This window comes from Gobio gobio (assembly GCF_949357685.1).
Source record: "Gobio gobio genome assembly, chromosome: 6".
Lineage (NCBI taxonomy): Eukaryota > Metazoa > Chordata > Actinopteri > Cypriniformes > Gobionidae > Gobio > Gobio gobio.
This window is the reverse complement of record NC_137102.1, coordinates 57,733,953-57,747,745: the sequence shown is the minus strand read 5'-3', so window position 1 is coordinate 57,747,745 and position 13,793 is coordinate 57,733,953. Positions and strand designations below refer to the sequence as shown.

General features: G+C 38.9%; 1 protein-coding gene across 1 annotated transcript in view; it reads left to right on the top strand.

The window, feature by feature from the left end:
* The window catches only part of piezo2b (piezo-type mechanosensitive ion channel component 2b), a gene marked incomplete at its 5' end in the record, with an annotated part of 187,017 nt that overhangs the window by 162,770 nt on the left and 10,454 nt on the right, over positions 1 to 13,793 (top strand). The window contains 5 exons of the mRNA XM_079819677.1: positions 1,397 to 1,555; positions 3,422 to 3,569; positions 8,272 to 8,460; positions 10,432 to 10,524; positions 10,784 to 10,950. Of these exons, the coding sequence (XP_079675803.1) occupies positions 1,397 to 1,555; positions 3,422 to 3,569; positions 8,272 to 8,460; positions 10,432 to 10,524; positions 10,784 to 10,950 (756 nt within the window). The remainder of the gene's footprint in view (positions 1 to 1,396; positions 1,556 to 3,421; positions 3,570 to 8,271; positions 8,461 to 10,431; positions 10,525 to 10,783; positions 10,951 to 13,793) is intronic.

Genomic DNA, 13,793 nt, shown 5'->3' with positions numbered 1-13,793 from the left:
ATCCATCCATCCATCCATCCATCCATCCATCCATCCATCCATCCATCCATCCATCCATCCATCCATCCATCCATCCATCCATCCATCCATCCATCCATCCATCCATCCATCCATCCATCCATCCATCCATCCATCCATCCATCCATCCATCCATCCATCCAGCCATCCAGCCATCTATCTATCTATTAAGCCATCCACTGTATCTATCCATCATCCATCCATCCATCCACTGTATCTATCCATCATCCATCCATCCATCCATCCACTGTATCCATCCATCCATCCATCCAGCCACTGTATCTATCTATCAATCCATCCACTGTATCACTGTATCTATCCATCCATCCACTGTCTCTTATTATTCATCCATCCACTGTAACTATCCATCCATCCATCCATCCACTGTATCTATCTATCATCCATCCATCCACTGTATCTATCCATCCATCCACTGTATCTATCCATCCATCATCCATCCATTCATCCACTGTATCTATCCATACATCCATCCATCCATCCATCCACTGTATCTATCTATCCATCCATCCATCCACTGTATCTATCCATCCATCCATCCATCCACTGTATCTATCCATACATACATACATCACCTGTATCTATCCATACATCCATCCATCCATCCATCCATCCCCTGTATCTATCCATCCATCCATCCATCCACTGTATCAATCTATCCATCCATCCACTGTATCAATCTATCCATCCATCCTCTGTATCTATCTATCCATCTATCCATCCATCTATCTATCTATCTATCTATCTATCTATCTATCTATCTATCTATCTATCTATCTATCTATCTATCTATCTATCTATCTATCTATCTATCTATCTATCTATCTATCTATCCATCCATCCACTGTATCAATCTATCCATCCATCCTCTGTATCTATCTATCCATCTATCCTAACACTATCTATCTATCTATCTATCTATCTATCTATCTATCTATCTATCTATCTATCTATCTATCTATCTATCTATCTATCTATCTATCTATCTATCTATCTATCCATCCATCCATCCATCCATCCATCCATCCATCCATCCATCCATCCATCCATCCATCCATCCATCCATCCATCCATCCATCCATCCATCCATCCATCCATCCATCCATCCATCCATCCATCCATCCATCCATCCATCCATCCATCCATCCATCCATCCATCCATCCATCCATCCATCCATCCATCCATCCATCCATCCATCCATCCACTGTATCAATCCATCCATCCATCCATCCATCCACTGTATCCATCCATCATCCACTGTATCTATCCATCCATCCACTGTATCTATCTATCTATCCATCCATCCATCCATCCTGTCCATCCAGTTCTGCAAGAATGTGTTTCCCCTTTTCTGTGCAGGCGCTTCAGTCAGAACAAGATCGCTCAGTTGTGGTACTTTGTGAAATGCATATACTTCGGCCTGTCAGCGTATCAGATCCGATGTGGATATCCGACTCGCATCCTGGGAAACTTCCTCACCAAGAGCTACAACTACGCCAACCTCTTCCTCTTCCAGGGGTGAGAAACGTGTTTAAAGGGACTTGATAGGGTGACATCGTATGTCATTTATGTTTGTGTGGAATGATAAAATCTATAAAAATAATCGTTTTTTAGGGGTCAAACATAGAACCCGACTGGCTTGCATTCATTTACTTATAAAATTAGTGGTCGACCGATACATTTCCAATTAATTATCCGCATCATTTTCAGTCTCTATACATAATGGTAGGGATGCACGGCAGTGGCGGCTGGTGATAATTATTTTTGGAGGGGTGTTTTTTTTGGGGGGGGGGGCAGTATCAAGAGGCATGTTGACTAAATTCAAGCATTAAAGAGAAAACAGTGTCTTCACTTTTATCTTTTTACACATTCATTTCCCACATATAATTGAATGAGGAAAGGAAAAGCAAAAGAATAAAAAAGCATGTTGACTACTTGAACATACATTTTGCTCTCCTTTCTTTCTGGCCAGCAAATTTCTCACTGACTCTCTGATTAAAGTCAGTCATCTCAGTAGTGTCATGACGTTTGCATATTTCAGTCAGATATTTGAGGTCTCTTAGCCCCGTTGTTGTCCACAAAACTTCAGTACCGACACTCTGAAATAAAAGACAGGGAAAGCAATAAAGGGCATTGCTAACAACACATCCAGCCAGCCACCTACGTTTCTCATAACAAGCGTGTGAAGCTCCAAGTGCAGCTTCATCCTCTGTCTCTGGCCTGCTGCTGCTGGATCTGTAAATCGCGTTGGTCCGGTTCGGGATCCTTTATAATTTTTTTCTTCCAACGAACGCCTTGTGAAATAATTTGGTTTAACTGCTGCCTTCTCTACGAAAGTGATCATCCTAACAAGGTTTTGGCGGAGTCGGAGTGACGGTGTCGCCCGCGCACTTTCGCTTTAGTGGCCAAGAGCGTAAATTTGAATGACAGGTGACGAGAACCAATCAGATTGGATAAAATAACACGCATCCAATTCTGATTCGCCAGGGACGCAGCGACCTGCGTCCGGAGGAGGATCTTTAAGAACCAATTAGAGACCAGCTTCAGGTCACATGCTGCCCGTCTATTTTTGGACTCAGATAGACGTCCATTTGTCCGGCGTCCCTCACGCATGAAACCGCATGAAACATATTGAAGAACATATAAAATAGTTAACCCATCAAAGCCAGTTTTTATTAAATGCTGAGGCTCTTACTAACAGCCAGCACATCGTATGAGTAAACTATTTTATTTTTATTTCACTTTTATATCATTTTTGTATACATGTATATTTCTGGAATTTTGATGGGGGCGGCGCCCCAGCGCCCTCTATTGACCAGCCGCCACTGATGCACGGATACCATTTTTTAAGGACTGAGCACGAGTTATGATTTTTTTCTGGTACTCGCCGATACGAATACCTAAACATTTATTAATTTCTTTTTTTTTTCTTTGGTGATGTGGCAGTTTTCCAAGCACAACACAGTGAGACTAATGAATGTAGGACAGCTTCTTTATTACTCAAATTAAAAAAGTATTATTTTTATGTGCTTATCACAAACTTAAAGCACAAATGTCATTGTCCAATAACCTTCATAGGGCATAATTACAATTGGCTTAATAATAAAAATAAAACAACTCATGCAGTTTTTAATGTGTGGGTTGTTGTCATTAATTTTGAAGTATTTCCACACCCCTGAGGCTGACATTGTGTGTGCTGCTGCCGCCAGTGTCTCTGTGTACGGAAAATTCTGTCAGTTATGTCACTTGAGGTATCGGTGTTTGGCATTGTGGGTATTTTTACGAGTACATGAGCTTAATTGGTATCAGGCCTGATACTGGTATTGGTATCGGTGCATCCCTACATAATGTATACTCCTGCTTAGTAAATGTTGTATGTCCAAGGTTCCGTATGATCCCGTTCTTGACGGAGTTGCGAGCCGTGATGGACTGGGTGTGGACGGACACGACGCTCAGTTTGTCGAGCTGGATCTGTGTGGAGGACATCTACGCTCACATCTTCATCCTCAAATGCTGGAGGGAATCTGAGAAGGTAAGAGAGTTTATATATCTTTTTTTCCCCCCAACAAACCTTCTCAGTTCAAAATCGATTCATTACTTGTATATAGATTTATATATTAAAGGTGGGGTAAGTGGTATTTCAAAAATGCTTAATAAAAGTGTCTCGGGCCGAGGACCAAAACAAACATATAGCCAATCAGTAGTAAGTGTCCACTGATGACGGGGAGAAGAGAGCGCTCAGTGCACGTCATTATTCAAAAGACATGACACACAGGGCGGACATTAGCCGAGCGACGACAGAAAGAGAGAGATGGCTGATAAAAAACACATGTGGAAGATGTGTGTGGAACAAAAGAAGGCTTACGATCAGGCAAGTAGTGTGAGCTTTCCAGCGCTGGAGCTCAAGGAACGTTAAGGCAATCGGACGCCGAGGTTGCTTTATTTCTTCTCGATAGGCGAGTAACATTGGTTTTGTTCTGTTTCACAGAACTAATATGTGACCCTGTCTATGAAACCCCGGCTAAAGTCGCATAATCTAATGATGAGATATAGAGCATCAAAGTAGTCATAGCCATAAAAATGACCAAAACATGTGATTTGTGTTTATTGCTGTAAATGATAGATTATACCAAGGGCTTTGAGATGCAGTACTCAATTTTTCATTTATAATATTATAAATACTGAAATAAATGATTTTATTGACGCTACGTTTTATTATTTTGCACCAAAAATACCGGACGTGGGCTTCTTAAATATTGATTTAATGTTTACTTTCGACGCAGAAACAACTGCTGATTCTTATATCATTCGGTTCAGAAACATATTTTTTACAATTACAAAGTGCAAACAGACTATAATATCAATACGCACGAGCAAAGATCAGGTCAGTGTCGGGAAAGGCAAGAAAACGGCTACTTAAAGGTCCCGTTCTTCGTGTTTTTTTGAAGCTTTGATTGTGTTTACAGTGTGCAATATAATTGTGTTCATGTTTCGCGTGTAAAAAAACACAGTATTTTTCACACTATTTACTTATCTGTGTACCGCTGTTTCCACTGTCCTAAAAACGGCTGGTGATTTCCCTGTTCTATAAAGTCCCTCCTCCAGAAACACGTAACGAGTTCTGATTGTGCAAGCGGTTCCTGTGCTGTGATTCGACCACAGCTTAGCGCACGTGAAAGCGGTTCCTGTGTTGTAATTTGACAGCAGCTTAGCGCACGTTGGAAAGGTCACGCCTCTTAACGGAGAGATGTATGCGTTCAATAATCTCTACAGCGTCCCTGGGAAAGCCAAACAAAGGTGATTTGACTCCTGGATGAAAATAACAGCGTCTCGATGACATGGCGATAAACACACTCAACGCAACAGTTCCTTTTCTCCACGCGACCGTCCGCTTCTCCACGTGGGACAGCAACAAGACCGCGCCCCCTTTTTCGCGTTTCTTTGTGGGCGGAGGTTAGTCTGTTCTACTGCTCTACTGACGTAATTAAAGAAGGAAGTACCAGGATGTAGTCCAAGCCAGCCGTTCGCTGTAGGCTTTGAAAGGGAACTTCTGTTAAATAAAATATCCCCCTTGGCATTGAACTTTGAGCTTTATAATTTTACAGGTATTATTTATGCTCTAACAGCAACATTACACACTAACTAAAGTTTGAACAATGGAATCGCGAAGAAGGGGACCTTTAAGCCGGGTTCCGATATCTGTGTGGATTTCTTTGTGCCATCACCGACATTTCAGGAACAGCTTATTAGTTTTCAAACTACACCTTCTGCCGATATATCCATCTTATTTTAAACAGATTTAATGGCTGCGACGTGTCGAAATAGTTTGGTTTTTGGATGCTGACGCGCTGGGTTTATGAATGCCCTCTCTGACAGGGCGGCCGCGAGCACGCGAAGCGCAAGGAACAGAACAGCTGATAGTTTAATTAGTAATGATTAATATAGGCCTACTATTTTTTGTAGGCTAAATAAAGAACCCGTATTATATATTAATATAAAAAAGCTGAGTATGTCCTTCGGAAGCAAAGCTCTTGCCATGTTCAAAACCATGTTTTGTTTCGGTTTGTAAGCGAATAGAACATGCATGAATATGAGAACATAAAGTGCAGGACGTGCTTTATGTAAAAGAGTTATTAAGCGCAATGAGCCATGAAAAAATCATAATGAATCATAATCTAATCGAAAAGTGAAGATTCACAGTTATCACTAACTGTATAAAAGTTTGAGACTGACCTGTTCACTTGGTAGGGCATTAGATTTACTTTACAAATGTTACACAGTGAGATTTTCTATGGATGTTTTATATATTAATGGATATATATATAGGCCTATTAATTACATTTTCTACTGAGATTTCATTTTACTAATAAAGTTATAGTCTACAACTCATTAGAGTGAACGGACTTTGTAAATCAAGCTCTTGTGGTGCCCCCATTCGTCTCAATGTTTCACGCTTTTTGGACATGCACATCATAATCAATAGACTTGTTTTACAAAACTCTAAGAATTTTCCCATAAATGTGTCCTATATCACTGAAAATGGGAGAATCTTAGCTTTAATGGCACGTAGTCAGAATAATAATGTTTAAAATGTTTTGCAATTTTAAAAATAAGCTTGATTTTAAAATTGGAATTTCTCAAAATCATGATTTTCTGAGGCCGAAATTCAAATAATTTTTGACATGGTCTTACTCAGTCAATATTAAAGATATCAAGGTTATATTTTCACAGAATGTTCTTTACATTATGTAGGATGATTTTATGTATAAAACAGTGAATCACCAAAAAATGACTTTAGCTGGGTTTTCACAGACAGGGTCACATATATGCTGGCTTTTGCTTGAATATGCTTGTGTGTCATGTTTGCTTGCTTGTCCATTTGCTATAATATTGTCATTCACTTCAGCGATGATAAAGACCCATTCATTTCCTCATCCTAAAGCGTTAAACCACTGTCTGTTTCAAGCGTCAGCTCCCCAAAAGTGTGTCTGAAAAGTATGATAATAAACTCCTAATATATGTTTGCTTTCACTTATTGATGGCATCATACCCTCGGCCGGATGGCACAGCTGATTCCGCCATAGTCGTTGACTGTGTTGCGTACGTATGTGTGGGGCGGAGCTATCAAATTAGGGGCGAGAACCTTTTGGGGTAGGGGCGTGTTGAAATATTAACATCGGTTACCAGAAAACACTTACCCCACCTTTAAGTTACTTAAGTGCCAAATCATATGGTTCTTTCTCTTACATTTTTGATTAACACTTACCATCCACACAAGCACCAGAGGAAACTGCCTCCCATGCCTTTTCTTTTGCATTTATATCTTCTTCCTGTGAGTCGTACAGAACTTTGTTTTTCTGCCTCCACGATGAGACATTTATGGTGAAATTACATTCTCATTTTGACACTGAACAATGCACATCAGTTTAATAAAGCACATGCAGCACTTGGTGCCATATTATGCTCTAAACTTGGTGGTTTCAGGAAGGTACTGTTTAAACGCACAGATACCTAACAAATATAAAAAGTAAAATCGCGAGCCTGACTCTCCATTTTCTTCCTCTCCAGATAGGGGTGATTCAGGTTATGTATTTGTTTTATTTTCTTATAAATATTTTAATTCCATTCCTGTGTAAAGCACTTTGAATCACCATTGTGTATGAAATGTGCTATATAGATAAACTTGCCTTGTCTTAAAGGAACACTCCACTTTTTTTGAAAATAGGCTCATTTTACAAGTCCCCTAGAGTTAAATAGTTGAGTTTTACCGTTTTTGAATCCATTCAGCCGATCTTTGTATCTGGCGGAAGCACTTTTAGCATAGCTTAGCATACATCATTGATTCTGATCAGTCCATTAGCATCTCATTCAAAAAATGACCAAAGACACTTTCAATATTTTTCCTATTTAAAACTTGACTCTTCTACAGTTACATTGTGTGCTAAGACCAACTGAAAATGAAAAGTTGCGATTTTCTACACCTATATGGCTAGGAACTACTTTCTCATTCCTGCGTAATAGTCGCGGATCTTCGCGGCCGTACCATGGCTGCAGCGGCGCAATGATATTACAGCGCCTGAAAGTAGCCCAGCTAGGTAACTTTCAATGTGACCGGCGCTAAGTTTGTGTAGTTGCAGAGAGAGTTTCAGGCTTGCAGCTGACAAATTGTGTTGTGGATTTAGCTGTGTGATTAGCCATGGTTCTGTGTGTTGTAAAGGGCTGTGATAGTAAGTCGAAGGTGTAACTACCACCGTGTTTCACAGAATACCAACGAATCATTGCGCCGCTGCAGCCATGGTACGGCCGCGAAGATCCGCGACTATTACGCAGGAATGAGAAAGTAGTTCCTAGCCATAGAGGTGTAGAAAATCGCAACTTTTCATTTTCAGTTGGTCTTAGCACACGATGTAACTGTAGAAGAGTCAAGTTTTAAATAGGAAAAATATTGAAAGTGTCTTTGGTCATTTTTTGAATGAGATGCTAATGGACTGATCAGAATCAATGATGTATGCTAAGCTATGCTAAAAGTGCTACCGCCAGATACAAAGATCGGCTGAATGGATTCAAAAACGGCAAAACTCAACTATTTAACTCTAGGGGACTTGTAAAATGAGCCTATTTTCAAAGAAAGTGGAGTGTTCCTTTAACTTGGACACTGAAAAAATACGTCCCGCATATGCACTGCATGTGGGCGTGAGGCAGCATCCTAACCAGCTGTTCATGTGGTGTTGCAGCGAAACCCTCAGCCGCGCGGGCAGAAGAAGAAGAAGGTTGTGAAGTATGGAATGGGAGGCATGATCGTCATGCTTCTGATCTGCATCGTTTGGTTCCCGCTGCTCTTCATGTCTCTGGTCAAATCTGTGGCAGGAGTGGTCAACACCCCGCTGGACGTGTCCGTCACGCTAACGCTCGGAGGACTTCAGGTGCACCTTACTTTAAAGCTGCTCATTTCACATTTCTGCCAGTTTCTACATACAGGACAGAGTTACGTTTTATTGCTAGCAATGCTGTTTCTCCTGAGAAATCAAAATAGACACAAATGAGTCACTAGTAATAGCATAGGGCCAGTTGTTCAAAACATTTAATCTGGATCAAAATTATCTGGATTTGGAAATCCCATGTTTTGCTATCCAGGATCAGGTAATCCATACTTTTGTGCCGGTTTTTTCAAAGCAAACTTGGATTGGATCACCCTGATCCAGATACACACCTTTTTAGATTACCAAATCTGGAAAACTAGTGCTCTACGGAGCCCCTGAAGTGATGGTGATGGAAAAAATATGAGTTCAAATGCTTTTGCGTTCTCTCAGAAAAGTTTTGCGTATAGCGTTCACACGAGAAACCTTGCCGTTCGCTCGTAAAGAACTTTTGACTGGTTCATCTCTTATAATTGATAAGAAGTAAAAAGTCTTATAAGTGATTAAAAAACACTTTAAATGTAATATAATATTTTTGTTTGATATTTACAGCTGTTTGTGGATTATTTTAATGCGGCTAAATCTTTTTTTACTTTGACTGTAGGCTACCGAAAGGCTTAATAGGTAGCCTAATGTCTACCTCTAATTTATTACTTTAACAATTAGCCTAACTAATCAAGAGCAAAATAAAATATATGTTTATGTATTATATGATACAAATGTTGTATTTTTTGACCAGTTTTAAAGTTTGACTACATTTTCTTCCTGGAATCCACCTTGAAATCCTACCCCCTGTTGGGATCAGGATAATCCTGTTTTTTTGGATCAAAGTTATCCAAATCAAGTTTTGAACAACACAAACTGAAGGTTTGATCCAGATTAAAACTAGGATTGGATTCCGTGATCTAATCTGATTTCAGATTCTGTCTGAAATTCCATTCAGATTCAAGATTTGATCCAATCCGATAACCAAAATTCGATCAGTTTACCTTTGAACAACTGGCCCTTGGAGATCAAATGAATATGTAAAGCATCTCAGATCATTTGATGAGTTCATATTGAGATCTCTACAGGTGTTATTTGAATATTATTTACTATTACTACTATACTAGTTTTTATTCATATTTAATATAATAATAATAATTCAGATAATATACAGTGTTGTTTTCAGTAATTGTATTTTTTGACATTTTTATTAATTATTGTTTTAGTTTATTTGCGGTGTTTGCTTTGTTTCTTTTTAGCTTTAATGTATTTTTCTGTATTATTATTATAGGGATACACTGATATAAAAATTTTGGCCGATAATTCTTTATATTTGAATGCAGATAACCGATATATTGGCCGATAAATCTAAATCAAAAATGTTATACAGTTTTTGATAGCCTGATTACAAAAACTAAAGTCTACACATTAAAATTAACTGTATTTTCCTTTTTGAAGTGATTAAAATCATATTTCAAGCCATTCAAAACCATCATGGCGCATCTGAAGGAAATAATACATTATTTATCGGCTTTAATACATCGGCCAAATTATACCGATATGGTGGCCGATATCGTGCATCTCTAATTTATTATCATTTTTGTTTTAATTTTAAAGTAATATTTAATCATTTTTTTTTATTTTTTTTATTAGTTATTGTTGGGTTTTTTTGCAGTTTTTGTAGCTTCAATTTATTTTTCTTTCTGTTTTAGTTTTAGTCATTTTAGTAGCTACATTTGTTAACTTGCACTTATTTCAGTTAGTTGGCAAAACAATGTTTCAAAGGTTTAATCTAATATTTCTATTTCAGCTGAATTTGAATGGCCAATGGCGTTTTAGTTAACAATAACAATACTGTGTCTCTAAAATTTGAGACATTGTTGAGATCTCTTCTGAAACTCAAACAAATCAAATCTCAAAAGCAAATCCCACAGTGCTTATCATTATGTCTCACAGTGCTTTTTTCCATTCCTGTTGCATTCTGTTTTCCAGCCGATCTTCACAATGAGCGCCCAGCAGAACCACATAAAAAACACCAATTCCTCACAGTTTAAAGCGTTCACAGATGTCTACAGCACTAATGCAGTAAGGAGTTGTTTCTGTTGTCAAATCCTGTTCCCATGAACATGTTTTTTGTCGTGCACCTGAATGATTTCAGATTTCTGTTTGTTGAGGCCCATAATAATGGACAATACTATTGTTTTAATGTCACATTTCACTGCATAATCAACATAAGAAATTATATTTTGCAAAGATAAAATGGAGCTTATTTTCTAGAAATATTAAGATTTTTTATTTTGCATTGTGGAAAAAAAGCTGATATAGATGCTTGTGTCTCCTGCAGAACGCCATGCAGTTCCTGGAGTCTTATATTCATGATGATTTGATAGTAGCACAACTAGAAGGAAGTTCAAACGCGCTGTGGACCATCAGCCCCCCGAGCAGGAAGAACCTCATTGATATGCTCAATGAGGAGAATTTTCCTCTCACCATGACCTGGTCCATACAGAGGTAGAGTTCAACTTTCCATTTGTAGTGGAAAGCAACAAACCTGGGCACGTGCATTTCATGAATCTCACAGCAACATGTCCAGTTGGATCTAAAATTATGTTATATTTGAATCAAATGTGGCGGGAGGAGCAAAAAACAGACACAGTGGGTTCAATTCATTCAAATTCAATGCATTTATGGGTGTGTTCCTGGTCAAGACAATCTCCTGAACTCCAAACTGAATGTCAGAATGGGAAAGAAAGGTGATTTAAGCAATTTTGAGCGTGGCATGGTTGTTGGTGCCAGACGGGCCGGTCTGAGTATTTCACAATCTGCTCAGTTACTGGGATTTTCACGCACAACCATTTCTAGGGTTTACAAAGAATGGTGTGAAAAGGGAAAAACATCCAGTATGCGGCAGTCCTGTGGGAGAAAATGCCTTGTTGATGCTAGAGGTCAGAGGAGAATGGGCCGACTGATTCAAGCTGATAGAAGAGCAACTTTGACTGAAATAACCACTCGTTACAACCGAGGTATTCAGCAAAGCATTTGTGAAGCCACAACACGCACAACCTTGAGGCGGATGGGCTACAACAGCAGAAGACCCCACCGGGTACCACTCATCTCCACTACAAATAGGAAAAAGAGGCTACAATTTGCACAAGCTCACCAAAATTGGACAGTTGAAGACTGGAAAAATGTTGCCTGGTCTGATGAGTCTCGATTTCTGTTGAGACATTCAGATGGTAGAGTCAGAATTTGGCGTAAACAGAATGAGAACATGGATCCATCATGCCTTGTTACCACTGTGCAGGCTGGTGGTGGTGGTGTAATGGTGTGGGGGATGTTTTCTTGGCACACTTTAGCCCCCTTAATGCCAATTGGGCATCGTTTAAATGCCACGGCCTACCTGAGCATTGTTTCTGACCATGTCCATCCCTTTATGACCAACATGTCCCCATCCTCTGATGGCTACCTCCAGCAGGATAATGCATAGAATTAAGGCAGTTCTGAAGGCGAAAGGGGGTCAAACACAGTATTAGTTTGGTGTTCCTAATAATCCTTTAGGTGAGTGTATAAGGTCTATAGAACACCCATTGGCCAGAGGAGAACTGCCTCTGTTGCCTTTGGTTTTTGGCTTGCTTAGTTGGGGGCACTAAATATACAGCTATATTATTGACCCGCCTGCATTGACACTATTGAGTGAGAATTGAACTGAGCTGGACGAAAACATCACTGTTTTCTCCAGAGCGGCTGTACAGCTAAAACAAACTTTGTTGCAATATTTTCTTCTTATCACTATAAAGCTGCTTTGAAACAATCTGTATTGTAAAAAGCGCTATATAAATAAAGGTGACTTGACTTGACCCGGGCAACTGCCTAGATTAGAAAATGTACCTAGTGAAAACACCTCATTACAATCATCATAAATTAAAGGCAGTGCGACAAATTAAATCATAATTTACAGTAATGAAAATGTATATAGTCACATATGCTCTGTGTCTGTCCCGTTGAATTGTTTCCTGTGCTTTTTTTTCTAGTTCTTTGTAGTTTTTCATGTTTTCATGTCTCCCCAGGTGTTACCCATTTACCACCCCCCCTTGTTTTCTCTTTGTGTATATATACCCCAGTGCTTCAGTTGTTGGTTCCTGTATGTGTGTTCCTGTTGTTGCGCTCCTTTTGGATTCCCTTGTTCTTGGATTTACTGTTGATGTTGGTTGTTATTAAATCGTTGATCCTGCACTTGGATTCTCACTCCGCTTCATCCCTGCTCACACGTGACATATGTACAGTTGAGAATTATTGGCACCCCTGGTAAATATGATCAAAGATGGTTGTAAAAAAAAAAAAATCTACATTATTTATCCTTTTGATCTTTTATACAAAGAAATCACAAAAATGGAACATTTCATTGAAAGTAAAAGAATTGAAAGTGTGGGGGAAATCACATTATGAAACCTAATTGGCCTCCCTAATTTTTTTTTTTTTGCGTAAAACTTCTCAGAAGTATATTCCTATTCATATTTACATTTTTTAGCACACCAGGGTGACTAGGAACATGAATTTGTCTAGCGATGAAGTCTTGTTTCACAGGAGTATAAATATGAGGAAACACAAAGGCCAAATTCCCTTAATCATTCATCGCAATGAGTCAAACCCTATAGTTCTGATGTGCGGTAAAAGATAGTTGAGCTTAAAAAAAAAAAAAACACATGGATCTGGAAATCTGAAGGATCTGGAGAGATTCTGTATGGAGGAATGGTGTGTGAACCATACTACAGTCGTAGTGTGTGTGTGCGCTCTAGATCACTGATCGCACGCTGCATTCATGTACAGACACACAGTACATTTGCGTTGTTTCCACACACACTCAGGAAGGATAATGTATGATTTGTCACGTGTACGTTGTTGTGTTTAGTAATCCTATGTTTAATCAGTCAAAGCGTTTGATTTAGGAGTTTTTTTGGTGTCTCCGTGCAGTCCCGTTCTGTATCGCAGCTTGATGTCTAAAATGAAAACAGTCTTCTTGTTGTTGCTCTGTACACACAAGTTTTTTTATATAATGTTTTTTTTTTCATTGGTTCTTAGGTGTGTATGAATGTATTATATAATATACGTATATGGGCTCCTTATATTTGGTGTCCTTTTGGAGTCTCCAATGATCCTTGAAGCTTGCAGAAAATAGTTTTGTGAGAATCACCCTTCAATCTGATTTTTTACTTTGGATATAGCAAATTATGACAATGAATGTGTGAATGGCGTATGCTTAATTTCACGATAAATGTGCGATTAAACACTTTACAATAAGGTTGTATTAGTTAACATAAGTTAATGCATTAGTTAACATGAGCTAACCATGAACA